Source organism: Equus caballus, chromosome X (assembly GCF_041296265.1).
Source record: "Equus caballus isolate H_3958 breed thoroughbred chromosome X, TB-T2T, whole genome shotgun sequence".
Classification (NCBI taxonomy): domain Eukaryota; kingdom Metazoa; phylum Chordata; class Mammalia; order Perissodactyla; family Equidae; genus Equus; species Equus caballus.
In genome coordinates this window covers 128,362,770-128,390,496 of record NC_091715.1, presented here as the reverse complement: position 1 = coordinate 128,390,496, position 27,727 = coordinate 128,362,770, and the positions used below count along the sequence as shown (strand labels likewise).

At 40.2% G+C, this 27,727-nt stretch overlaps 2 protein-coding genes and 1 non-coding gene across 13 annotated transcripts in view; 2 read left to right on the top strand and 1 right to left on the bottom strand.

Annotated features, from left to right (window-relative positions):
- The window catches only part of PABIR3 (PABIR family member 3), a 77,603-nt gene extending 75,577 nt beyond the window's left edge, over positions 1-2,026 (bottom strand). The window contains exon 1 of one of the 3 annotated variants that reach the window (XM_005614514.4): positions 1,845-2,026. In XM_005614514.4, coding sequence (XP_005614571.1) covers positions 1,845-1,893 — 49 coding nt within the window. In that variant the 5' untranslated portion in view covers positions 1,894-2,026. The remainder of the gene's footprint in view (positions 1-1,844) is intronic. The other 2 variants (XM_014729197.3, XM_005614515.4) reach the window with 2 other exon arrangements.
- A 1,326-nt stretch (positions 2,027-3,352) lies between these two features.
- PABIR2 (PABIR family member 2) lies at positions 3,353-26,864 on the top strand. Of its 9 annotated transcripts, none has more exons than XM_070257186.1 (11): positions 3,405-3,515; positions 4,292-4,534; positions 6,719-6,797; positions 10,774-10,830; positions 11,132-11,175; positions 11,260-11,314; positions 11,582-11,683; positions 11,985-12,070; positions 13,161-13,222; positions 16,374-16,470; positions 24,142-26,864. In XM_070257186.1, exons 2-11 carry the CDS (start codon positions 4,437-4,439, stop codon positions 24,284-24,286), a joined length of 825 nt encoding a protein of 274 aa, XP_070113287.1. In that variant the 5' UTR covers positions 3,405-3,515; positions 4,292-4,436; the 3' UTR covers positions 24,287-26,864. The 9 variants fall into 9 exon arrangements, with proteins under 9 accessions (XP_023490167.1, XP_023490170.1, XP_023490166.1 ...); XM_070257185.1 differs by having other exon boundaries at positions 3,422-3,515; positions 13,158-13,222; XM_070257187.1 differs by having other exon boundaries at positions 3,432-3,515; positions 13,158-13,222; positions 25,077-26,864.
- Positions 19,463-19,602, top strand: LOC111771662 (small nucleolar RNA U109). The gene has a single exon (XR_002805592.1). It is a non-coding gene; the product is annotated as a small nucleolar RNA U109 (small nucleolar RNA).
- Positions 26,865-27,727: the final 863 nt, after the last annotated feature.

Below are 27,727 nucleotides of genomic sequence, written 5' to 3'. Positions count from 1 at the left end.
TCCCAAAGGGTTTTGGTAAGGCGCTAACCCAACTGAACCAATTGCACAGACGAATCATTACTTTCTCCGTGGTTTCTTTCTTTTTTTTTTTTTTTTTACCATAATCGTACATTGTACGTTTTTACACTGAATAAAATCTAGCTCCTCAAAGCTATTAATCTAAAAAGAAAAAAAGATTTGAGCTAAAGCAGGGAGGCTTATTTTCTTAAAACAGTATCTCAGAATTTAGTATCCATCCAAATCAGTGTTTGCGTTTAACATTCAAAACATTTTAAGAACTGCTCTTTTAGAATTTTTCACCACCAGTTAATGAGCCACATTGAACGCTGAAATCTTAACTCCATGCTAATAATTTTGTAAAACTACACATTTTAGGAGCCATATAGAGAATTGGCAGAGAAGGCAAGTGAAACTAGTGAAATAGGAGTTACTAGTTAAAATAGTCATAACATGGTATAGCACTTTACAGTTTAAAAGATGTTTTCACATACTTATCTCGATTGGTTCAATCATTAACCCTGCTCAGCTAGTCAGTGGTGAACTTAATATAAGGGGATTGTCTTAAAACAGTTTATGACAAGTTATAGCATGAAAGATCATAATCATTCTTCATTCATTCTGAGAACAGAATAGGAAAAGCTTAATTATATTAAGCAGAGTTAGGTTACCTAAATCCCAGACATGAGGACGATTTGGAGTCTCCATTCCTGATGTAAGACAGATTAACAATAGCTGCCATTTGGGGGACACTTACTATTTGCCAGGTACTGTCCTAAGCACTTTAAATATGTGATCACATTTAATGCTTACAATAACTCTGAGAGGCAGGTACCATCATAATGCCCATTTTTCAAAGGAGGAAACTGAAGCCCAAAGGGGTTACTCAAATTGCAACTGCTAAGTGGTAAAGCCAAGATTCCTGTGCCCTATTTAAGTGAAAAGACAGGTGAGGTGCCTCTGGATATTTCTCTGAACACTATTTATATACTCGTAAGCACTTGATACTTGTTAAATTATTTTATGGATAAATGCAGGTTTAAATAACCTGTCATTCACAACTATCTAGTAAAGCAGGTAACTCATTTCTATTTTACAGTTGATAAAATTCCAGAGAGATTAATGGCACATAATTAGGTAGCAGTAGACTCAGCTAGTACCAAGATCTCCTGAAAGCCGCTGTCAAAGTTCCTAGGGTACCTGGAAAGTTTAGGAAAGATGGCAGTTAAAAACTCAGTAAAGTCAGGGTGAATGTAGAAGGCAGTGGTTAAATACAGAACAGAGGGTCAAAACCAAACTTGTCTGAGTAGCAGAAAAATATGGAGTACACCACAAAACCAATAGATCTTAACTCCATTCTACTGCTCATTTTACTTTTCAAAGAGTTTGTTAATATGCTTGGCAGGTAATAAGGCTTAACAGATATATTTTGAATGAATAGACGAAATCTTATCATGCCTAAGCATTACAGATATCTAACTTTTAAAAGTCTAAGTACAATAACACTAAGAAAATAGGTATAATAAAATGACAAGGAAAGAGCAATTAAGAGACTGTTTATAGAACAGGGGTAGCAATTTGAAACAACGAAATACATGAGATGGCAATAAGTTTCCAGCTATTAGCAAAAAGGAAGAATTCTCTTTAACTAAAGTTCAGCTACATGTCAGGAACCCAAAACCTGTAAAGATAGAGACAGGACTCATAGGTCACACATAAGGTGGAATGTCAAAAGGAGCAACTACTACGAAAACAGAAATAACTCTGTATACTGCAGTGGCAAACACAACATTTAAAGAAATTATTTTTACTTCTTCCAGTTTCTGCTCACACACTATTATACCAACCTAGCTGTGTTTCATGATCAGCTTTCTCCGTTCCATAGAAATGTGCCATGATCTTGGATCTGGTTTGCTTAAAACTATACCTTGACACTTATGCTACTCCTCTCTTCGTATGTCTGTCCCAGTCTGCTGCCATCTGCCTCAGGCCTTTTACCTATAAGAGTTGTGTCCTACAAACATGTCATAATCAGCTCTTTATTTGGCCAGTTGTCATGGCAACCTTTAAGCAACCTATTTACCTTTAGTTATCACAAGACCAAGTCAAATACACCTTGAATCCAGGCTCAGAAACCAAACACCCCAAACTTCCCAAAAGATTTACATGAAGGATAAAAGAAACTAGGTAACTAGGTATGAATAAAACTTGAAAATGACAGCTAAAGTAGCATCCATCTTCTCACATATCCTCGAGTTTCTCCTAATTTTAAGCTCCTGAAAGTTAGAGATTCTACTAAATTGTTTGACTCCTCTGAGTTAGGGACTGTGCATGTGGTCAACAAATGATTGGTTAGTAGCTATTGTAAACAATAGAATGTACAACCTTTTTTTTGAGCAGATGGAGGGGGTTGCTGAGACCTTGAGTTAAAAAGAGATACATAAGTTGATCAAAAACAGAGCTTGCATTTATAATCCATCTGGAGGGAAAAAATAGGCAATTTAGAGGAAACTTTCCAAAAGTGCTTTAAAAAATCTCATGTTACAAGCAGAAAACAACATTGAGAAACAAAATGATGATTGGGCTTGGCAAGTTTAATATGGTATAACTGAACTGAAGAGGCTGGTAATACTATTTTTGCTAAATTTTGAAACCAATTTTATAATTATTAAATTTCCTGTACTTTCTACCTATGTATGATTAACACAATACAATGGCCATTTTCTCCCAGGGTCATTCCAGTGGTGAAGATTAAACGAGTTAACATTTCTGGAGCTCTTAGAATAGTACCTAGCACACAGTAACTGCTATGTAGGTGTTTGTTAAATAAAATAAATAATTCCAGGTCTCACGTGCTGAACCCTGATTGTTAGGGTCTCCGTAAATCCTAGAAAGACAAAAAAATCTGGTTCTGCTACTTGTTCTTCAGGACTTTTCCTAATACGTCTTGTTGAAGCTAAAGATGCTTGTAAAATGGAGATGAGTATTTCTCACTAGATATATGAACTCTCATTGGAGATTCTCTTTATTTTTACGCCATTGTTTGTGTTTTTTCATTTCCTTTTGGCCTAGTGCATCCAAATGGATGATGTGAATAAGAAATCGGCCCCTGCAGACAAAGACCAACAAAATCGAGGGATTTAAGAAATAAGCAGGGATCACAGAGGTGAGAGCATACAAATTGGGAATGAAAAAAAGTGTTTCTTTTTCCCTTGAATATTGGCCCAAACTCCGCTTGAAAGATGGTGCTTCAGTGTCTCCATACTATTGGCTCTTTTTAAAATCGGGCGCCAGAGTGCCCGGGCCAATGCCATCGAGGAAGGCGCCGGGCCCCCTGGAAACGCTCCTCCCCTTTGGAGGAGGTTTGCCGGGCGGGGCTCCCACGCATGCTCCGTGTCCGTGGGCCCATTGGCGCGGCTGCCGCGCGCGTGCGCAGGACCAGATGGGTGCCCGGACGCGGAAGACCGGGCCCGGCGGAGGTTCCCGCTTTGGAGCGTGGGAGGCGGAAGAGGCGGCAGGTTGTAGATTTCGGTCTTGGCCCCAAGGGGTTTCCCCGGGCCATTAGAACCCAAGAGAGGAAGAGGAGGCACTGCAGCGGCAGCTGACGGGCTGGACCCCCAACCTGTCCTCCAGGCGGGGAGGGGGCAGGGAGGGAACCACCGATCGCAGGGCTGAGGAGCCTCCGGGACCGGGTCCCGGAGCATGGGGGCTGGACCAGGGCCCCGAGCATGGAGAGCTGGAGCCGCCGAGGCCGTCTGGCCGGGCCCTGCCCGATTGTCAGCTCCTCCGTGCTAGCGCTGCCCGGGCAGCCGCGGCGTCTGTAGCCCGGCCCCGCTTAAGGTCGTTGGCCGAAAGATAGCAGCATGAGTTCCGCCGCTGCCTAGTTTCCTCCCCCTCCTTCTCTTCTCCCTCTGTCCTCCTTCTCCTTCCTCTCTCCTCTTCCCCATACCTCGTCCTTCTTTCCCTCCCCCGTGCTCCTCTTTTCCCTCCACCTTGCCCTCTTCCTTCCCCTCTGTCCTCCTTTCCCCCATCTTTCTCTTTCTTGCCCCCTTCTGCCCTCCTCCTTTGACCCTCTCTGTACTCTTGCTTTTCCATCTATCCTTTTTCCCTCCCTCTTGCTTTTTTCCCTCCTCCCTTCATCCCTGTCTTTCCTTCATCCTCTTCTTTTATTCTGTCACCCTCCACCACAAGCTCTCGCTCCTCCTCCCCTTTCTCACTGTCATCCTCTCTTCCTCATCCTCATCCTCCTTCCCTCCTCCTCCTCTTCCTCCTCTCCTGCTTTTCTCCGCCCCAGCCCCCGCCCCTAAGCCTCCGCCCCTTAGCCCCCGCCCCCAGCTGCCAGTCCCCAGCAGCCCAGTCCTGCAGTGAGAGTCTTGGGAGTCCATAGCTAAGCACCAGGAGCCGAGCACTGTCCGCTGTGCCTGGCTGCAAGTTTCGACATGGCTCAGGAGAAAATGGAGCTGGACTTTGAGCCTGACACATCTGATGGGGCCACCCTGAGAAGATCCAACAGCGCTCCCCTGATCCATGGGCTCAGGTGAGCAGGGTTGGGGAGGATGGAGTACAGGCGTTCAGGGGCTCCTCGACCCCCTGCAAGCAGTCTTCCTTCTCTAAGGTGAGAGTTGGAGGTCGTTTGGACGCTCCAAACTGAGGGGTTGGGCGTGTGTTTGCTTGACAGTGACCTGGGTCCCAAGGTGGAATGAAAGTTTGACCCCAAACTCTGAGCAGTGTGGGGAAAACGGCCCCTCTCTTCCTGGGGCTCTGTCGGCCCACTTTAAAAGGAACTACAAGAAGCTTCTGGCTCTTATAACAAGTTGCTTGCCCTGCCTGATTTACACTACTGAATGTCAGACTGAAGCCCCTGGAACTAGACTTGCAACTTGACACCTGTCTCTAAGAGCTGCTGTTTCGAAGCTCAGTTTAGGAACTCTGGCATTAACAGAGGTTTACTTTAATAAATCACAATTTATCTAATAACTTGTAATTAAATGGCATGTTCATGTCATATTAAGTGATTCAGATTTGCTGTAATGTTTTCAGATCCTAAAACTGCCTAAAACGCATTCCAGTGAATAGGAAAAGAAGGGTGGCATGTAGCTTAGGTCAGTGAAAACACAGATTTTAGAAAACAATGGAAAGAATTGACCCTTGAATTTTAGTGGTAGAGTCTTGTGTTTTCATGTGAATAAGTCACCAGAGAGGCTATTTTAAGGTAGAATTGTGCGATAGTGAAGGATAGGTTGGCAGACCTCCTGAGCCTATTACATTTCACTTTTATCAGTAGATAATTCATCTTAGGTAGAGAGCCAATTTGTGCGACCCTGTAGAAATGGAATTAGTCCAAATAAGGGGATGGGAATAGAGTTAGCCAAAAACGTTAATCAAGCACAGGGAAGGCAAAGAAAGAGGTAATTCTTGTCTAGCTAACTGATTATAATATCCATATTTTGGGGAAAAAATGGATTGACTCTTTCTTTTATTAAATTTTGAAACTGAGGGGCTGATGGAGTGACTTTGCTTTCCTAATGCTATCCTCAGTTCTACATTTATTTTTGATACTGTAGGAATGAACTGGTCTTTTTTGGTTGTCTTTTTAAATCTGGTAAGCAAGCAATTGCTAAGGACAAGTCAATCCTGTTGACCTGCATTTAGACTGTTGTAGAAATAACATACTGTGTTTTGAATCACGATTTAAGTAATTACTTGAAAGGGAGCATGATGTGACAGAAGAAGGGGTGAGGAGCCCAGGCCCAGTCCCGATTTTCTCCCTGACTGGCTCTGATCATGAATGAGTCACTTAGCCTTCCTGAGTCTCTGTTTTCTCATTAAAATTTAGGAGGGCTGGATTAGGTGATCTCAGTGGTCCCTTGAAGCCCGATCCAGTTCAATCCTGAAAATCCTCTTGACCTCTTATCATGGGCATGGTACTCTGCTAGGCACTGCAGGGATTTTATACAAAGATGAGCACAACACCTCTACCAAGGGGTTTGAGACACATGCATGCTTTTCTTTAATAAAAGGTAAAGTCAGTGTCTCAAGAAGCATCTCATTTCCCATCGTGCCCTTTGGGTTCAAAGGAGGGAATGACTGCATTAGATTTGCGGAATGAAGAGAGGCTTCATCATGGAGGGCATGGCACTTGAAATGGGTGTTGAAGGAGAGGAAGGATTTCGACTGATAGTGGTGGGAGGGAGGGCATTTGAGGCAGAAGGGGCAACATGAGCAAAACACCAGGTATGTTTATTCAGTTGAACTGCAGGGTCCGAAGGTAGAACACACGTTTAGGGCAGTAGTGTGAGACGTGCTGATGGGGCTCATATTGTAGAAGAGGGACCCCCAGCTCTTCTCACGTCATGGCCCACACAGAAAGCAGTAACATTCGCAGATCCCCTGGGGTAAACAGATGAGGCTGCTGGTGTCTGGTGGTAACCGGTTTGGGGGCGTGAGCTCTGGCCAGAAACAGCTGGAGGCAACTGGCCTGGAGCTCCGCCCCATACCTCTCCTTGCTGCCCCCCCGGCCACGGAGGAGATCAGTATCTCAGCCAACCTGTAACCCACAGCACACCACTGGAGAAGCTCTGACAAGGACGGTGAGGAGTTTATTCACTGTATGGAATGAGGAGCCATTGACGATTTCATTGTTAACTAGAGAACTGGTTTTAATTTAGCCAAAGGATATCTTAAATGAGGAGACATTAATAACTTTATTTTTATTTTTCAGTGACCTTTCACAGGTTTTTCAACCTTATACATTTAGAACTCGGAGGAATAGTACAACGATCATGAGCCGTCACAACTTGGTAAGTATAGAAGTAAGTATCCTTAGTGGTTTGGATTAGGGGAAACACTTCCAAATGTAGTTCTTTCTTAAGATGATATGCTATGCACAATTGTTTACAAAAGAAAAGAATATCTTCCTTATCTTGTTTATCGCTTATGCTGGGGCCGTTTTCAGCTTTTGGTGCAAAAGGAGACCTGGTTAAAAATTTTCTTGGTTGTGGGACTTTGTATTTTTAAGAACCCTTCATTGTTTTTTGTCACTGCTTGCATCATGGTTGTGAGATAAGTCAGGATTAACTTCTAGTCATAGCTGAGAACTGGGGTCTTTATTTGTCCTTGGATGCGAAAATCACTTTAATGGTAGCAGAGTATGTATTTCTGCCACTTATCTGTTAGACAGTGCTGTTTATCCAAAGACTCTTTTCATATGCTTGTGCTTATAGTCTCAGTAGAGTTGCTGATTGTGACTGTTCCATCTAGCCAGAGCTGTCGGGGATCCCCTCATTCATTGGTCATGTTAGGAGAAATTATGCTGAGGTTTTTATAGAGTAGCACTTCCCATGTGGAGCCCACTTATCCAGTAGCTGCAGCTCTCTCGAAGACATCTGAAATATAAGCAGACAGACCTCTAAATGGCTGAACTAGATTTCCATAGTCTGCGCACAAAGGTTCATCAGTTTATTTATAGGAGAGTCTTTCTGACCCCTGAATCATGTAAAATTTATGCACAGTAATAATAAGCTTCCAACCCAGTAGTGTGTGAGAAGCAGCAAATTGGAAGAGGTACATCTGGGTTAAAGGTGTACTGATAGCTGCTAGCGGGGGAGGAGAGGGGAACACTGAAAAGTAGACAGAGGTTTTTAAAAAATTAGTCTCTGGCTTAGTCTAAGGCCTAAGAGCCTGTTAATAGACCCTGAGGGTGTCACTGGCATAGAACCGGAAGATAATTGATGTTCTTAAGGAGACCTGGGTCATTAACCTTTTCTTAAATTATAGTCATACCTACACTTGTATGGTATTTTCATGTTACAAAGTACTTTCACACGTTTAATTCTCATAGCATCCCCTGTGAAGTATGCAGGGCAAAAGATGTTTTTCCCAATTAAAAGAGGCAGCAGCTAAGACAGCCGATAGGAGTGACTTGCTCAGAATCACACAGTTAGTAAGTGCCAGAGCTGGGACTGGAATAGAGGTGTTCCAGTGCCATTCTGTTTGGTAAAATCTGTTTAAGAAAGGGAAAAATATAACACTTTTAAGAAAGATATCCAGCTGACTAAAAATAAGGGGGAAATGTCAGCTATCTGGAGATTTGCTTCGCTTTACCTCCTTCTTTGAGGATGCTAGAAAATACAACTACTTATTTTTGCTGAAATATATGAAAAATGTTTCTACAAGTTACACAGCTATGTTTCTGATACCAATAGCATAGCAAAGGGAAAATGAACTTGCCTCTCTACTCTTCACTTTGCTCTTTTCTAAGATGTGAAGATTCTTATCAACTCTCTCTAGGCTCACCTCTCCCAACTGCCTGACAAATACCCTTTGCTCTGGCTGCCTGAAATACCTAATTTGCTGCCGGGGCCATGTTGATTCAGTGCTCTTTGTTGATCCCTAGGCTCTCCTTCATCCCATCCCCTTCTCCTTTCCAGCTTTCTGGTTTGGCAAGCCTTCCACAGCACCCTTTGGGTGCTTCTATCATAATATTGATGACATCAAAAACATTATATCACAGTGTACTCTATAAATCTTAATACACTTACCTGTGTCCCAAATTAACCTGCAGAAAGTAAGGTGTTGGTGAATGAAACACAAAGGAGGGACTGATGAAAGAGAGATGCAGAAGTAGAGTCTTCCTGATTTGACAACTGATTGGATGTAAAGGCAGGGAGAAGGAGGACTCAAAGTGACTGAAATTTTGTTTCTTGGTGACCAGGGGAAAAGTGTTGCCTTTATTACAGATCAGGGAGATTGAAAAGAATTGGCCGTTTGAAGGGACAGAAGGTAAATTCTTTCTGGGTATGTTGGGTTCATGGTGCCACCAGCCCCATGCTGTTCTCCAAAGCAATATTCTAAATCTTTTTTTAAAAACTCTGCAAGCTTCCTATCTCACCACCTTTCCCTGTCGGTAGATGACCGTTCTCGCTTCACAGAGAAGGCAGGCACCTATCTTCTGTAAATGTCAACTTTCTTCTCCTTAAAATGTCTCTTCTTCACTGGCTCTTTTCCCCCCACCTTCTTCTCCCGACTCACACATCTAATAACTGGAACACTAACTATTCTTTTTCTCATGGGCCTCTCTTTCCCTTTTTTCCTTTCCTCTCTCCGAGCCTTTTCAAAACTTAATCTACACTCAACTGCCCCTAATTCCTCGTCTCCTAATTTCTTGCTGACAATTCAGCCAGTTTGTAATCTCGCTACTTCTACCACCGCTCCATTAAAAACTGCTCTTGCCAAAGTCACCAATGCCCACTTGATTTCCAATGTCAGGGGCCTCTTTTCTTATCCCGCTTGAGCTCTTTGCTTTACTTAACACCACTAACCAGCACCTCTTTGAAGTTCTTGGTTTCTTTCTCAGCCTATTCGTTACTCTTGTTTCTGGTACTCGACAGTTTTGCTCCTCTCTGTCCCTCTTTTGAGTCTACTTTCCACTCTGTCTAAAATTGACAACTTGTACGTCATGTAGATACAGCATCTAAATTTCTGACTTTCTCTGCAATCAGCTTTTGGCAATACTTACTTTGGCTTTCCTGATTATTTCACTGTCTTTGGGGTTTCTTTTGTTCTCTGCCAGACACATCCATACTGTCTTTCACGTTGTGCTGTTAGAGTGTTTCCTGCCTTAGTTACTTGCCTAGTAGCTTCGCGTTTTTCAAATGACCTTATTAAGAGTTCACCAGTAAATGTGTTACTTTCATAATGGAAAAAAATAACTTTTAAAAGGATTTTACTGGTAAAGTTTTTCTTTTCTTTTCACAGCCTAGAAGAGGAAAAAGTAAAAGAAAGGGGTGGGTAATGAAGGGATATCTTTTGAGGTAAACTCATATTTCAGTGGATAATTTTTTAAAATTATACCTGAATTAGCCTTTGCCTAAAAAACTTAGAACAGTTTATTACCATTTTATACTACTCACTACATTAATATTCGAAAAGGTTTTATAGGATAGGACAACTTGTAAAAGGATAATTGTCTTACTTGGTTTTTTAGTATTACCAATTCACCTGCATTTCATCAGGGAATAAATAGTAGTTGTTTACATTATGGCTATTAGAACCCTATAAAATCTCTTGATAGGAATTGTTTTCTACATTTTGTGATCAGATTATGATTATCTTGAAGAAACGTGATTTGGCCCCCAAATCATTTCAGCTTTGTGTTATTAAAAAATGATTATCTAAGGAAAAGCAGCAGTTATTTTTTAAAATACACCTTGCCTTCCACATTGATTTTTCTTAACTAGTAAGGTTTGTGATGATTTGTGTGTTAGTGGTCACATTTTAGAACTAATTTAGATCATGCAAACCAGATCTCCTTATTGCAGTTTTAAAGTATTTTCGATGAACATTAATCATAGTCGAAATGTTAGACTGAGCTTATTAGCCTGTCTTCCTCTGTTGCTACATTGATAATAAAACAGAGTAAATCAGTTTTTTCTTTCCCTTCTTATCTAGTTCCTTATTTTAGGTAAGTGGGGTAATGGATATTTCCAAGGCCTGGAGTCTTTTTTTACATAAACGTACACAGCTCTGCGTTCATTTGGGAAAAGTGTTAAAGTCAGTGTGTGTCTAGCGCCAGATGGTGCTTTGAGGTTGGACACCTGGTGTACTTTCTAAAGACTGAATGTACTGCCTCTAGTGCGTTGATGTTCAGTGATTTAAAGAGCTAGGTTGCTAAGAAGAATATGAAAAATTATCCGAGAAGAGGTTGTACACCGGTACTCACAACAGACTGCTACTTTGTGATTCAGAAAATAGTAAATGTTGATTTTTTCTTTCCAGCTGCTGTCATCCTCACCTAATCGCGTTCCTAGCAGCAGACTACATCAGATCAAAAGGGTAAATTGTACTTCGTAGCTCAGATCTACAACTTTCTGAATTTGACATATTGATTTTATTTTCATTGTGAAGATTTCGACATTAGAAATGAATCAGGCTGCAACTCTGGCTAGTTGTAGACAGATTAAAATGCTTCTGAGTATGCTGATCAAATGCAGATGTGGCATGGGTGACAATCTTCGAATGTTAGTTCTGCTTTACTTTGATTATGTCAGATGAAGTAGAAAAGTCTTTTTTATTGTCTTTGAAATAGAGAACTGTGTGGATAAATATTATGTTTTCAGCACATTTGTCTTTGCAGGAGGAAGGCATGGATATGATGAACAGAGAAACTGCACACGAAAGGTGAGTGCTTCACAAGAACAGGGCATAGCCTAATGTATGCCTTGTTTGTGAGCACTGATGGCATTTCATTTTTGTTTGTTTTAGGGAAGTGCAAACAGCAATGCAGATAAGCCAGTCATGGGATGAGAGCTTGAGCCTGGTAAGGTTTTCACGTTTGCTTGCTTTTTATTTTCTAGAAACCTTTCTGTTGTCCGTTGGCTTCATTAATTTTTTCATACGCTTCTGACCCTTCTGTTTCCAAAGTTCTGTTCATTGCTGATCTCTGCTTTTCCACCAGAATATTAGATTGCAACTTTTTAGAGTCTGTACATTTGTACTCTAAAAATGTAGGCGTGTTTGAGTAGTAAAGAAGCGCTGTGATGTGCTGAATTGTGAATTATGAGGAGCTAACACTTTATGTTTACAGAGTGATAGTGATTTTGACAAGCCAGAGAAATTGTATTCTCCTAAAAGGATTGACTTCACTCCAGTGTCTCCGGCGCCATCACCCACCAGAGGATTTGGAAAGGTAGGCTTGTTAGCAAGATATTAACTCTCTTACACTGAGCCGTTTACTCTCTAAAACACACACAGGAATCCCCTCACTTTTAAAGAAGCCAATGACTGGAAGGAAAATTAACGAAAGTCTATGATAGTAATTTGAAAAAAAAATACTATGTATATTCTCTCATGTATATATATATATATATATATATATATATATATAGACAGCTAGGAAACATTAAGGATATTGTTTCTGCCTTTTTGAGAAGAACCTATTGGAAATCTGAGCACTAGAACTATTTCAATATTAAATATGTTTTTTCTAGCAATGTTTTTCACCATCCTTGCAAATGTTCGTGAGCAGCAGTGGGCTGCCACCAAGTCCCGTTCCCAGTCCGAGACGCTTTTCCAGGTAAGTGAACCTGCTTTGTAAGTATGGTTGAAATGCTATTCATGAAATTTATCTCTTCGATGAACTTTTTCCCCAACATTTTATTCCGGAAATTTCCAAACAGAGAGCAAAATTGAAAGAACTTCACAGTGAACGTCCATATGCCTACCACGTATATTCTACCATTAACAATTCACCAGATTCATTTTTTGAGACTTAGTGCCAGTTTATATTCAGAGGGCACGCGCACACACACACACACACATCCTTTATAAGGATAAGGAAAAATTTAAGATTGTAAACCAGTCAAATCCAAATAACTTTAATAAGGTTTATCTTTGTTTTAAAACTGTCGTGGATATTTTGTCTTATAGAATGATTTTTAAAAATAGCTTAATGGGGGGCCGACCTGGTGGCGCAGCGGTTAAGTTTGCATGTTCCACTTCGGCGGCCCGGGGTTCACCCATTCGGATCCCGGATGCAGACATGACACTTCTTGGCACGCCATGCTGTGGTAGGCATCCCACATATAAAGTAGAGGAAGATGGGCACAGATGTTAGCTCAGGGCCAGTCTTCCTCAGCAAAAAGAGGAGGATTGACAGTAGTTAGCCCAGGGCTAATCTTCCTCAAAAAAGAAATAAATAAAAATGAAAAAATAGCTTAAGGGGCTGACCCAGTGGTTTAGCGGTTAAGTTCACATGCTCTGCTTTGGTGGCCTGGGGTTCGCCCGTTTGGATCCCAGGCACAGACCTACACATTGCTTATCAAGCCATGCTGTGGCAGGCATCCCACATATAAAATAGAGGAAGATGGGCACAGATATTAGCTCAGGGCCAGTCTTCCTCAGCAAAAAGAGGAGGACTGGCAGCAGATGTTAGCTCAGGGCTAATCTTCCTCCAAAAAAAAAAAGTCTTAAAATACCATGTTATTCGAGATTGCCATATGCTAGGTCAGATCATGCATTGGTATATCAGTTACTCAGCCTGCAACACAGGCATTTTCCATTTCTCCCTATATGACTGTCAATTTTATTGATTTATTGGTGGGCTATATTTATCTTGCATCTTAGAAGTATTTCAAGTCATCTCATTTGTTTATTCTTTGAAGCAGGAGGAGTCAGAGTCCAGTCAAGTGCATTAGGCCCAGTGTTCTTGGTCCTCTTAAAAGAAAAGGTAAGTGTCACGCTTCTGATGTTAAACCTAGTCGAGCTTAAATTACAAATTAGAATTTCTGTCTGAAATTAGTTCAAGGCATGACTCCTTTTTTCTAAAGAAATGTGAAATATTCTTCCCAATGTGTGCTTTACTGATTCCAGATTTTGTAAATTAGTTATTTGATACTGTCTATATTTTATTACACTTCATAACTAAATCTTATTCATATATTCATGTTATCAATATATATTCCAAAAATTTTGCCTCTCAGTGATCTGAATATAAAAGAGATGCAAGTTGATATGTTGCAGAAATAAATGCTTATGTCATAGCAAATAGGTCTGTAAACATGCTGTATATTCAAATACAAGCCACCACCAAATTACACCTCGGGAAAGAGAATTGCCTTATATTCAAGTCTCCTTAGGGTTTTTGATATAATGGGATGCTCTCTTAATTACCTTATTTTGAACCACAAAGCACTAAACTAAAATGATCTCATTCAATGCTAGTTTTGGATGCTTATAGAGGGGGCCTGATAGAGTCTATTAAAAAAAGGCAAAGAGGGGCCGGCTCCGTGGCCGAATGGTTAAGTTCGTGCGCTCCGCTGCGGTGGCCCAGGGTTCGGATCCTGGGCGCAGACATGGCACTGCTCGTCAGGCCACGTTGAGGCGGCGTCCCACATCCCACAACTAGAAGGATGGGCGACTAAGATATACAACTATGTACGGAGCGGGGGTGGGGAGATAAAAGCAGAAAAAGAAAAAAAGAATGGCAACAGTTGTTAGCCCAGGTGCCAATCTTTTAAAAAAAAAAAAAAAAGGCGAAGAAATTTAACACCGGTTTAGTCCTTATTCCTGGGGCTGTGACCACATAGTTGCAAGTGTTGGATGGCATTTTAAATAAGAGTTTTAACAAAAATTTTCCAAAAGCAGTTCAGTAAGTGATTTCTTTGTGCAGATCACCTTCAGGGCCAGTAAACAAATCAGATCTCCTAATGTTAGGTAAACAGATGCTTGTGGCTTTGGTACAAACTTTCCAGTGATACACAGATTCAAAAAGTACTATGATTCACATGACTTTAAAGATGGTGTGATTGGAAAATAGATCCTGATACAGTGACTATAGTTGTATTTAGTGAATACATTTTATTTTATAAACCAATAGCCTTTTTCCTTAATGCTATAAGGAATTATTTACAATCCTAAGAACCTTCTGAGGAGCTATTACATGAAAATAACACAGGGGAATTAAAGCTATTATTATTGTTGTTATTATTATTAATTTTAAATTTGTTGCAGGAAGTTGCAACAAAATTGCAGAAAGTGTAATTAGTATGGTTGTTTAGTTTCAAGGCTATTCCAAAATATACCAGCAGATGGAGGGGTTCTTTGCTAAAAAGGGCTGAAGCCTTTTGCTGATGAGGTGGAGTTGAAAGATGGCAGCACCTTTTAAAAGCTGCATATTAAAGTATGGGAAGAGCAAATAAAAATACCACCTTTCCTGAATTTCAGCAATTTTCGGAATAGCTCAAGAGGAAAGATAATATGAGTTAATTGATAATATGGAAAAAAATGAATGTGGCATTCGTTCTTCGTTGATCTTTTTCCATCACTAAGAATCTTGTACAAGTTTAAGTTCATAATTACTAATTTCCTAGTGGAGTATAGTGAGGCCCATGAATTAAATTTTCTTTAATATTCCGTCTAAGGCTCAGATAAAGAGCTTCAAACCCAAGGTGTGTGCACGTTGTAAATCATAGCTTCTTTGGAAGCGGGCTTTTTCTGTCTAATCTGCGGTTGTGAGTCTGCACTTCTAGTGCTAAAATGTTAAGCATTATTCCTATTGATGCAAAGTTTTTCTGTTAACCAGTTATGAGAAAATCTATAGGATTGAGGTCACCAGTACAATAGCAATTTTCTGAGTTGATTAATAATTGCTGTTGGGGCCAGCCCAGTGGCGCAGCAGTTAAGTTCGCACGTTCCGCTTCTCAGTTGCCCAGGGTTCGCCAGTTCAGATCCTGGGTGTGGACATGGCACCACTTGGCATGCCATGCTGTGGTAGGCATTCCATATATAAAGTAGAGGAAGATGGGCACGGATCCTAGCTCAGGGCCAGGCTTCCTCAGCAAAAAAGAGGAGGACTTGCAGTAGTTAGCTCAGGGCTAATCTTCCTCAAAAAAAAAAAAACTGCTGTCAGTTACAGATGTGCTTTCAAACTTACATTTTTTTTTTGTTGAGATAATGAAAGCCTTTATTTGTCCTATTAAGACACTAGGCCATCAGAGTCTGCCTCAGAGGAACACCTGGGAGCACCTTCTCTCTCTGGTCTTCTTCTCTGTTTTCCACTCCCATCGACCCCTAATTCTTTTTCTCCATCTGCCCATCTCCTAGTGTCCTAGCTCCCAATTGCAAACTTACATTTTTAATCTTCATTTTCACTAAGTAGCCCAAAGCAACCTTTGATGTATATGCTCTTTATCAGACTGCATGCTTTTTAACCAATTTAACTTCAACTCAGGAAGTGTTCTGATATTCAAATATGTAAAATCAGTAGTCTTTACTAATTGTCCAGCATAAATGATTATCTGCTAGGGCCTTCAGCTGTTTGGGGATACTTTATTTCTACTATGCTTAGCTTTGATTCATTCTGTCTAATGCCATCGGTGTTTTACTCTTCTTTTAAAGAACTTGACTGTGTCTGTAGCTACAGATAATCTTAGGGCTGCTGACTTTTTGGTTGAGGTTCTGTGGAAGTATATTTCTTCCACGTTAAAGCACGTGGAAAAATAGCCTTCAGGGGCCAGCCTGGTAGCGCAGCGGTTAAGTGCACACGTTCCGCTTCCACAGCCTGGGGTTCACCAGTTCAGATCCCGGGTGCCAACATGGCACCGCTTGGCATGCCGTGCTCTGGTAGATGTCCCACATATGAAGCAGAGGAAGATGGGCACAGATGTTAGCTCAGGGCCAGTCTTCCTCAGCAAAAAGAGGAGGCTTGGCAGCAGTTAGCTCAGGGCTAATCTTCCTCAAAAAAAAAAAAGAAAAATAGCCTTCAAGTAATGGCTTGAAGACGTATTCTGAGCCTTGGTTAAACAAAGATTACCCCATTTTAGCACTAGGCCTGTATCTGTAAAATCGTTTTACAGCGCCATCCTGTCTTTCTGTTGTAGGTGAAATGGAGACCGAAAGCCAGCCTAAGAGGCTCTTCCAAGGCACTACCAATATGCTGTCTCCGGAGGCTGCGCAGTTGTCTGATCTCAGTTCATGGTAAAGAATGACATGAAATCAAAAGGGTGTTAGGATATGATCCATTTAAAAAGAGCCACATTGAAAGTATATTGGTCCATTTAAAATATATTCAAGTTTTTATTGTGCTCCGTAGAGGGGAAATCTCCATGGAGGTGTAGATAATGTGAACACACAGATCATTTGAAAGTCATGAGTGCTTCCTTTGTATTTTTTTGGCACCTTTACCTTCGTTCCTAGCTCCCGTCAGGTCAGCCTTTCTCAGTAGATGCTAACGGTATGGGAGAGTGTCAACAGCTGGATGGCATGAGAAAGTTCCTGGGTTGCTGTGGGTAACGTGCATCGACTGCAGCTGCTCTGCCTGCGTTTTGTATTACCCCCTTTTGACTTAGCAGAGCATACCAGCATTCTCTTAAGCATGGCATTTTGTAAATGGCATTATCTGTTTTATAAAATCTGTTTGAAAATTTGGGGGTATTCCGTCACGATAGTAACTAAGCTTTCGTTTTTATGGTAATGCTTCCTGATTCCTGTGGTCTGTTCACATAATGTTTCTTAGTCTTACTTCTCCTAGGTTAGGTGTCCAACTTAAGGCCCTTTAGTGTTTTTGTGCTAGAGTTCACTTCTTTTCCAGTCCCTGAAGTTGAGCACTTGGATGCTGACATACATTTTGAAAGGAAGGGGAAAGGATAGTAGCAGTGGCTAGGGGATATTTTGAAATCTTTTAGTACATTCTGATGAACTCACTGAGCACCCGTGCTGTACACACAATTGTGTAGTGCCTTTCAGAACTTGTTTCCCTGAGTTTTATAGCTGAAGGTCTATCTTAAGAGCTCACGAGGGCATTCACTTTAAAAATAAAAGGATCGGGGCCAGCCCCATGGCCAAGTGGTTAAGTTCACATGCTCCGCTGCAGCGGCGCAGGATTTTGCCGGTTTGGATCCTGGGTGCGGACATGGCACTGCTCATCAAGCCATGCTGAGGCAGCGTCCCACATGCTACAACTAGAAGGACCCACAACTAAAAATACACAACTATGTACCGGGGGGCTTTGGGGAGAAAAACGAAAAATAAAATCTTTAAAAGATAAAATAAAAATAAAAGGATGGTGCCCTCTAAATGGGAGAATTGTGTAAGACACTCATACGGTATCAAGATTGATGATTCCTTCCTTCCAAGTCACTTATTCATTGTTTTGTGTAGGATAACCTGTACTTCTAGTTGACCAAGAAGTCGCGTATTATTCTACTTTATTAGACTCGTTGATCAGTACTGTTCTAACCTTGGAACAGATGCCTTTTAGATTGTTCTAGCTATTTTCAGCCCTACAGTCTTTCTCATCTCTCTGTCCTTGGTAGCTCAGTGTGCTAATTTTGGTACAGAGTGCCTTTCCAGGTATGTAGATGATTGCAAAGAGAAAACTTGTCAAGCTTGTCAAGAGGACTAGAGGATGAAACTCTATACTTAGTGGAAACTGCATATCACTTTTATGGTAAAGTGTGTTTTAATATAGGCACATGACGTTATAAATAGATCTGCTTACCCAGTTACTAACGAAGTAACCAAGTTAGGTAAAAGATACGAAGGCATTTTGCCAAGCTGAAAACATACAAGGTGAGGTGATTTTTTTTTCAAATATTGCCTTAGGCTGACTATGCAGGATGCCATAAAACAGTTCATACGAATAAAGAAGGAAGGAAAGAGAAGGTATGGTATTTACCAAGGGTCCTCTCCCCTCGTTCAGACGTTTATTCCTCTGAGCAGCACAACCTGAGCTGTGGATGGTGGTGGCTGTGGCGAGGCTTCTGTTTCTGTTGCTACCACTCCCATTCTCCATAGACCTGTCACTGCCTATGAGAGCCCGGGGAACATCGACATTGGTGATGAAGGATGTTTTTGATCCATATCCACAAAAAGTTTTGCCTTACACTGGACAGGTTTACTTTATTCACAGCCGCTCATAGAGTGCAAGCAAGCCAACATATGGCTTAAGTAATATGTTAAAAAGAAATTTATTACTCAAAATTCACAAAACTAAGTATCAACGATATTTAAATAATTAAACATTCAAATGATGTTTTTAGTAAGTTTGTAGTATCTGGACTTCTGAGGATGTTAAAGCTTAAAATTGCACTAAGATTTTTGGGATACCTTGTATACTAATATTGCTGACATTTATGTCTACAACTAAGATTTTAAATATGAGTTATTCTTGATATGTAAAAATTGGATCCTGCTTTCACAGAAACTTTTTTTCTGTCTCTTTAATGCAGTTTCATTGATCAGACATCCATATTCTTAGAAATGAGGAGAGAGGCAGGAACTAGGTGTGTTCTGGTTTTTATTGCCAAAGATAGCAATCTACTTGATAACGAAACTAAGGAAAACAAGTTTTATACCATTTAGGGAGCAGAAAAAGTATCAGGTCATTAGTAGATGTTATCTTATCATTTAAATCATGATAGTTTATTCCCTGCCCCACCCTGCAAAGAAAATAGCTGCCCCGTGGCCGAGTGGTTAAGTTTGCACGCTCTGCTTCGGTGGTCTAGGGTTTCATGGGTTCGAATCCTGGGCACGGACATGGCACCACTCATCAGGCTACGCTGAGGCAGCGTCCCACAAGCCACAACTAGAAGGACTCACAACTAAAAATGCACAACTACCAGGGGGCTTTGGGGAGAAAAAGGAAAAATAAAATCTTAAAAAAAACAAACTCTAAAGTTTATATACTACATAATCATCTTTAAAATCTGACGTCTTTGAAGTAGAAATTAAATGTGAAGTTTGATTATGGACTCATTTGGAGTTTGTGTCCAGTGTGCCAACTGCTGCCCAAAGAAATAGTAGGTCTACTCCTTATGTCATATTTTTTACTAAATGAAAATTCTGAAATCTTTGCCAGTCAAATCTGGGGAATATTGCACGAATTACGTCATTCCGCCTTTAGTCCGTGTGAACATCAAGAGTTTGAATATAGCCTGGAGATCCATCTTTGCATGGGGCTTTGATTCTTTTGCATCTTGGGAACTCTTATTCTTCTCCTCCTCCTTTTGGGAATAAAACTACCTGTGGCATGCTATAGAAAATCAAGGAGTTTTCAGGGCTATTAACCATGTAGTGAAGATTAAGTGGTAGTCTTTTGCTCTTACAGAAAAGGAAAAAGTCTCCCATGAATTTTCTTGCCCAGTGCATCACTGTTAACGTGACTGCTAATTTAACCTTTATGGTTTTATTTTAACATTTTTCATTCGATTTACCTTAGTGACTGTAACGGTTTTTTTTAAAGATTGGCATCTGAGCTAACAACTGTTGCCAATCTTCTTTTTTTTTTTTCCTGCTTTATCTCCCCAAATCCCCCCCCGCCATACATAGTTGTATATCTTAGTTGCAGGTCCTTCTAGTTGTGGCATGTGGGACCCCTCCTCAGCGTGGCCAGACAAGCAGTGCCATGTCCGTGCCCAGGATCCAAACTGGCAAAACCCTGGGCCGCCACAGCGGAGCACGCAAACTTAACCACTTGGCCACGGGGCCGACCCCTGTAACATTATTTTTAATGTTATGTGTGTCATGCCAAGAAAATTTCATAGTGAATGTGTGATGTACGAAGAATAAGATTTAGTCATAATGTATTTAATAATAGAAATGTAGACATGTAATTTGAAGATGTCTATGTGAGCAGCTTAGACATTGGTGCAGATACTTTTAAACTCCTCTCCCCAAGGTGACTATGGAAATGATCATATTTAAACGTGTGATCTTAAAAACTTAGAAGTTGGGGCCGGCCCCGTGGCCGAGTGGTTAAGTTCTTGCTCTCCGCTTCAGCGGCCTAGGGTTTTGCCGGTTCAGATCCTGGGTGCGGACATGGCACCGCTCATTAGGCCACGCTGAGGTGGTGTCCCACATGCCACAACTAGAAGGACCCACAACTAAAAAGAAAATATGCAACTATGTACTGGGGGGATTTGGGGAGGAAAAGCAGGAAAAAAAAAACTTGGAGGTTGTACGGAAAGATAATGCTGGGCCTTCCTAAGGTAACACAGTAGAGACCAGGGAAGATACCCTATGGATCAGTTTAACCTACACCAAGGGATAGGAGGATGCTGCGTAGTCTTACCTTATGCCACAATCTGTGCTGGGCTTGATAGGGCCGTGGCTAATTTCTAGTGCATTTACCTGCCTGCCATTAATCTAATGGCACCCATTTTATTGACTGGACAGAGCACTAAGTGGCTCAACCACATGAGGTGATAGCACGAGTCACACTGGCCATCCTAGTTTTGTTGTTATCATTTGAATGTTTTAATGATTCTCTTATTCTTTCACCCTTAGTCTTTTTAGACAGAGGGCGCTACTTTAACGGTCACAAGTACTTTTGGTTGTGTGGTTTATATATTGTCTCAATATGTGTATTCAGTGGCTGGGATGAATTAGTTCATTTTTGATTCATGTGCTCCTATATTCAACTTGAATTGTCCAGGTCCTTTGCTTCCCTACCACTGTCTGGCTTTGGGCCATCAACCTAAGCCTCATTAGCACCTCCATCAGAGCTTAAGCTAGGAAAGAAAGAAGAGAGAACCTCAGATTGGAACATACTTTGTTGCTTTTTGAAGCCCTGGTGGAAGGTTTAATAGCAGACACTGTGAAAATCACTTTTATCCGGTGACCTCTCTATGGGTTAAAAAAATCCCGTAAATCTTGTTTTACACGGATATACTAACAGTGGGTAATTTGTGGCCCTTAATCTCTGCTTCCATAACCACGTGTAGTAGTGCCAGATTAGTTAGGACAGAAACTAGATTTTAGTTTAGTGAAATGTCTGGTTAAAGGTTTACCAAGTTCTGAATCTAAATTGCACTCGAGACTAAATGTAAGTATGCTATTTTTCTGTTAATGAACAAAATTTTATATATGTTTATATTTAATAATAGGGAAGAAATTCTTGAAAAGATATGAAATGTTCAGATTTATATATTTTTTCTTGGTAACTTCTTGCTAACTTCCCCATTAGCTTATTTCTCTTAAGGTAACCAATAGTGTTAGATGACAGATTTCTCTGCATGAGTCATGTTCTGTGTTTTTGAGTGAATACAAGATTCACCTAAGCAAACAGGTCTTATTACAAATGGAATCTTTTAAACTAGGGCTCACTATAGGTTTAGTGGTTGGGATAAGAAAGTCTTTATTTATATTCAGATTATCTGCTTGGTGGCCAAATTTTAATCTAAGCCTATTTCTTCCTGCCAAGTAGCACAGAGCGTGTCCTTCGGCTGCCCAGCCAATATGTGCTTTGGGAAAGTAAATTCATTTTAATATTAGTCTAGGCAAAATGCTGCAGGAGGAAAAATCACATATGTTCCAAAGGGAAATATAAAGGTCTTTTGATTTTCCAATGTCTTAGATTATCTGTGCAACTTTCAGTAGTTTGAATAATTCATAGTTTAGACCCATTTTGCCATTTGGTTGAAGAAATACCAGAACCAGCTAAATTTTCCGAATTTCTTACTTAAAAGGGCTATTATTAATGATGCATTTGACAGCAGTGAGTGTAGAGTAGGAGTACTGTGGCGTATACTGTTTCCATTTTTATTTTTACTTTTCCAAAGCCTATTTGTATTCTGTCTCCACCTAAAACAATCCAGAGGCAGTAGAAAGAAATGACGTTTTGAAGAAAAATAGAAGCGAAGCAGGGGGGAAAAAGTTATATTTCATTGAGGGTGGTACGGGGCCCAGAAACTTCCAAATGTACCCTAGGTTGCTTAATACTGGAAATACATTAACTTGGAAATTCATAAAAATGATAATACTAGAGACTCATAATGTTTAGCCTCAGAGCACGTTAGACCAGGATGGGCTTTTGGAGAGGAGCTAGTGACATACTTAAACTAGAACTCATATTTCCTGATTCATAATTTCTTTTCCAATTCTATGCTTTGTTTCCTTTTTAAAAATAAAAAGTGTGTCTGTGTATATCCTAAAACTGCCTGACTACCTCTCCAGCTTTGTCTCTCACCGTGTTCTCTTTACTCTGTACTGCAGCCACACTAGCCTGCTTTTGGCTTCTAGAAATACCCTTGCTTCCTCCCAAACCTTACCTAGTTAATGCGTACTCATCGTTCAGATGACAGCTTAAATATCCTTTTGGGGGAGCCTCAGTCCTCCCTATACCTCCAAATTAGATCAGGTTACCCAAGTTAAATACTCTCAGAGCCCCTTGTATCTTCCTTTATTGCTTTGATCACGTTATAGTTCTATGTTTATTAGCAGGATTATTTAAATGTCTGTCTCCTGCACTCTACTGTAAATTCAATGAGCGCAGAGACCACATCTGTCTTTTTTTTTAATGATTGGCACCTGAGCTAACAACTGTTGCCAATCTTTTTCTTTTTCTGCTTTTTCTCCCCAAATCCCCCCAGTACATAGCTGTATATTTTAGTTGTGAGTCCTTCTAGTTGTGGCACGTGGGACGCAGCCTCATCGTGTCCTGATGAGAGGTGCCATGTCGGCGCCCAGGATCTGAATCAGCAAAACCCTGGGCCACTGAAGCGGAGTGCATGAATTTAAGCACTCGGCCACAGGGCCAGCCCCCATATCTGTGTTATACACCATTGTATTTCTAATATCCAGCATCTTCCCTGAACTTAGCAGGTACTCAGTAAATATTAGAATAAATGAATGAGTGGATTTGGGCCAAATGTAGAACATAGAGCTTATATGCTGGATTGATGGGAGTCAACTAGGAAGGCAGCCTACTGCCAAATTGTGAAGGCTTTTAATTGTGAATGCTGAAATATGAAGCCAGACTTATGAGGCAGGTGGAGTGATTGTTGGGAGCTGTGAGGGCCTGGGCTGGGTGAGTAGGGTGTCCCTGGGCTGGGTTATAGAGGCTCTGATGCCCAGATCAGGAGTTTTAGTGAAAGGATGGGAGCGGAAGCCAGTTGTCGGGATTAGAGAGCAATGGACTGCGAAAGTATTGAGTCCATAGATATAGAGCATTTCTTTAGAAGGTTAACTGGATAGTAACTAAAGGCATCAAAGAAAGGAGTCTTTAGAGATAGCAGAGAGACCTTTAGGTTTTGAAAGCAAGAGGAAAGGAAACAGTTTAAGAAATTCATAAAATGAGAGGAATATAAAAGGCAAATAATGGAGGGGGAAATTAGAAGAAAATGTTTGAAGTGAAGGCCTGTTGGCAGTGGGGAAGTGGGAAATCTCGAGCAGTTGAGAGACTTTGTTCTGAAGTCGAGGAACCGTGCAGCAGTGTACTTGATAGACTGCTTCAGACGGTCCGAGGCCCCTCCATGAGGAACCATTCCTCTTACTCCGAGGCTGATGGGAAGATAAGAAAATAAATGTAAGGGTAGAAATCTCTTGAGCGGAGGGTAAGGGAAGTCCCTCATGAAAACCCTGACCTGTGCAGAGGAGTGCTTATTGTGTGTTGGACATTCTGGTGCCTCCAGGAGAACACTCAGGTGATACAGAGCCTTGAGTGTCTTATTTGGGATTTCCGTGACTTTGTCCTTTTGCAGGTATCCGAATATCGTACGTTATGTACTTCATTGCTGTTGCTTTTATGCTTTTTATTATTTACAAATGCTGTACTGATTTGTGAGTTCTTGAAACTGTGTTGTTGCATGTTATGTTTACCTTTACCCTGATAGATGCATCTGCTTATAATTCTTTTTGCTTTGTCCTCAGTTCAGATATTTTGGATGGCAGTAGTAGCAGCAGTGGCTTATCCTCAGACTCACTGGCTAAAGGCAGCACAACCGCAGAGTCTCCAGTAGCATGCTCCAATTCATGCTCTCCGTTCATCTTGATGGATGATCTCTCACCCAAGTGACTTACCTATTTCTGATTCAGTGTTTTAACTGCTGTTTCCTACATAAAATATTCAGTGAGGAACGCAGAGAACTTTGATCCATAATGAGGATTAAAGTGTTACAGATTGAAACCTCTTTGATGCCGTTCTTTTTTGGCATCTCTCTTCTCTAAAGTTCAATTTTACGAGTGTAGTGACCTTACTTATGTCTCTTTGCTGATCTCATTTTAGATCTAGTGACTAAATCTCAAATACTCACTTTTGATTGCTTAGAGAATATATATTTTTTTCTCAGTGCCTCAAAGAGCACCTATTTTAGAGTCTATATGTTTAAGGAAAGCACTGATAATGTATTTTCAATAATGGTTCTTTTTTCCAACAGTTGATATGACAGCTAGAGTTGATCAGAAGTTCTCTTGCTTGAGAGATTTTGTTTTTGCTCTCTGTTGACTACGTAGTTTCAAACCTCTTTATTTCACAGTAATAGATGAATTGCTTTCGATTATATCAAATTTTTATTTTTCTGCATCAGCTTAAAGTACATTATTTTGTTTCCCTTTCCTGTTTGAGCTGCTTACTTGCCATTTCTCACAGAGGGGAAGAAATAGTTGCTTTCATTACTATCCATATCGCTTCTTTGCTGTTGGAGTGTCTGACATGAGGATTGATTTTAGTGCCGAGAATGGAAATGGACTTACAGGATGCCTGGATTAGTCACCACAGATTCTTATGACTCAGCTACCACAGTTGACATTTTTCTCCCCAAACCTGTTGCCCTAAGGAATATATAAAATATTGTTAATGTTTCTAGGTGGTGTTATCAAGGAGAAGAAATTCCTGCCTTGACCAGATGTGTGGAGCATCTACAAATGAATGAATAATGTTATTTACACACAAACCACTGTGTAGGAAAGCATACATGGAGCTTGACAGCTTGTCTTGGGTGGTACTGTGGGGCCTGAGGCGCCTTGGGGTATAGTCATAAAGATCTGTACCATGATGTAGGATAGACAAGGGGGCTCTATGTGTGTGATTGCCACATACTGTTTCAATTGCTGCTTTTTGCCAATTACTTTTTGTCATTGGATGCGTTCGTTTTGTCATGTGGTGAGTGGTGCCGCCGACTGTGTTTTGGTTACGTGTTGCCACCAGAATCAGAATCCAGTTCCTGTTCACGCTGCCTTATAGTAAGGGCAGTTGAATATTTACGAGGAAGCTTTTAGGAGCTGAAAAAGTCAATGTTATTGTGCATCCTGCTTTTTAAGAAGCTGTTTGAGCTGTGAACAGTGTACATGATAGTAAGTCTGAGGTACCATAAGTTATTTAACTTTTAAAAGAGGAAAATCCTGACAGAGCTATTTAAAAAACCTGAGTGTAATCTATTGTTGTGTTATTTATTATTTAAAAGTGTGTAGAAATGTCTGTTGTGATAGATTTTTTTAGTGTTCAGGCATCATGGTTGGCTTGTCTGTATTTAATATATGAAATTTGCCTACTAGGATCATACTATTCCATTTTTAAATGAATGTAAGAAAAGAAAACTACTGCATTTGTGTCTTTTGAAGGCAAAGATCCTTGAACGTTACAGGAATATGATGTGCTGCGGGTACTCACAGGCTAGTAATGCTGTGTGGCTTGAAGGGAAACCTATTCTCTTTGAGTCATGAGAGCGCTTTCCTTAGCTTGTTGTAAGTGGTTCTGTTACAGCATCAGATGTGTTGTTGGTTTTAAATCGTCATAACCGCCATAATGGCCATTAATGGCTTTATTTCTTGTATTGCTTTCACCTATGCAAAGTCCATAATCTTTCAAACCTAACAGAAATGTATATATTATGAAGATCGTTCCCTAGTATGCCACCGTAAAGAAAAATTATTTCGATGGTATTCAGTGTATTTATTCTGTTTGTGAAAGAACCATGTTAAGATGTTGCTGCCTATGTCATACTGAGAGATGGTTTTATCTTACAGGATATTTATCCACCTTTGCTCTACTGTCTTCTTTGCCTTAAAGGGACACTTTTGGCCATCCTTTTTTGGCTCTAATTTAGGACTCTTTAAGAAATAACCTTTGGAATGTGATGATATTTAAATTTATTTTTGAAATTCAGTGGTGGGGTAGAATTGGGACAGGAAAATGAAATTGTTCCAGTAGTATGAGAACTAGGAGGCAAGATGATTCACTTTATTGTTTAAACCAAGGTTCATTTTTGTTGTTTAAATTGACTAGAAAGTTAAGTTTGTGCAGGAATTGTTTTGAAATAAATAAAAGATAGAGATGCTAATGTTCAGATGAGCTTTGTTGACAGTACCACTTTATTTTTATATAAAGTCTAATATTTGAAAAGTGATCATTGTTATAAATTAAAATTCTCTCTTCCTATTCTAGTATTATATGATATGTCAGGCTTCTATTTGGAAACAAGTACAAGAGACGATATGATAAGAAAATCCTATAGATGCTTTTTTTGCTTGACTGACTTATATAATCACTGTGTTTCACGATAATTGCTTTTGGAATAATAGGAAGTTTTGTGAAATGCTGACTTTGTGTATATCTTAGAATGCAAATTTAATAAAGTGTGTACACATGCATAAAATTCTGTAAAAGTTTTTAAAGTCTATTTCTTTTCTATTTATTAGTAATTATTTTCTGCCTCCATATCTCAGTATTGCAATCTGTGTGTCTAATTGCAGTCAAGTTTGGAATCAAAGGACATCAGGACCACAAAAGCACTAGCAGCTGTACTGAAGTTTGGGCTGTTTCCCAAAACAAAGAGAAACCTCTCCACACGATCTGTCAAATTTTAAAGAACATTTTGTAGAATTTGATAATGTCGAAGGTTCTTGCCAAGACCACACATATTTCTTACTTATTTCCAATTTACTTTATCTTGTTATTATTTTTACATATTCATAAGACTCTAAATTGTTTTTAGAACAAGATAGAGGGGTAGACAGGCAAAAACTAAATGCCTTTTATATATGACTCAGGTTGTAAACACTCAGTTTTCTTTTCAGCATTTTAAAAACATATGAATATTTTATTTCACACTTACAGAAAAGTTGTAAGAATTTGCCCACAGAAGTCTGTGTCTCCTTCATCCAGGTTCCGCGCTTGTTAACATTTAACTACATTTGCTTTATCATTTCTGTCTCTCTCTCGTATGTGTGTGTGTGTGTATGTGCATGTGTGTATATATAAATGCATGTGTACACATATTTTCTGAACCATCTGAGAATGCTGCAGATATGATACCCCCTTATCCTTAAATGCTTCAGTGTAAATTTCCTAAGGACTAGGACATTTTACATAACCGTGTTACAACTATCAAAATCAGGGAATTAACTTTGATACAAAACTACCATCTAATCCACAGATCCATTCAAATCTTTCCTGTGCTCCCAATAATGCTGTTTTACCAAAAGGAAAAAAATATCTGTATCTTTTCTTCTGACCCAG

Excerpts from the sequence above, each read along its gene's own strand:
- PABIR2 (XM_070257184.1), top strand. The coding sequence starts at position 4,437 with ATGGCTCAGGAGAAAATGGAGCTGGACTTTGAGCCTGACACATCTGAT. Across the intron at positions 10,831-11,131 it reads GACTACATCAGATCAAAAGG|GAGGAAGGCATGGATATGAT; the intron begins GTAAATTGTACT and ends TTGTCTTTGCAG. Across the intron at positions 11,176-11,259 it reads AGAGAAACTGCACACGAAAG|GGAAGTGCAAACAGCAATGC; the intron begins GTGAGTGCTTCA and ends TGTTTGTTTTAG.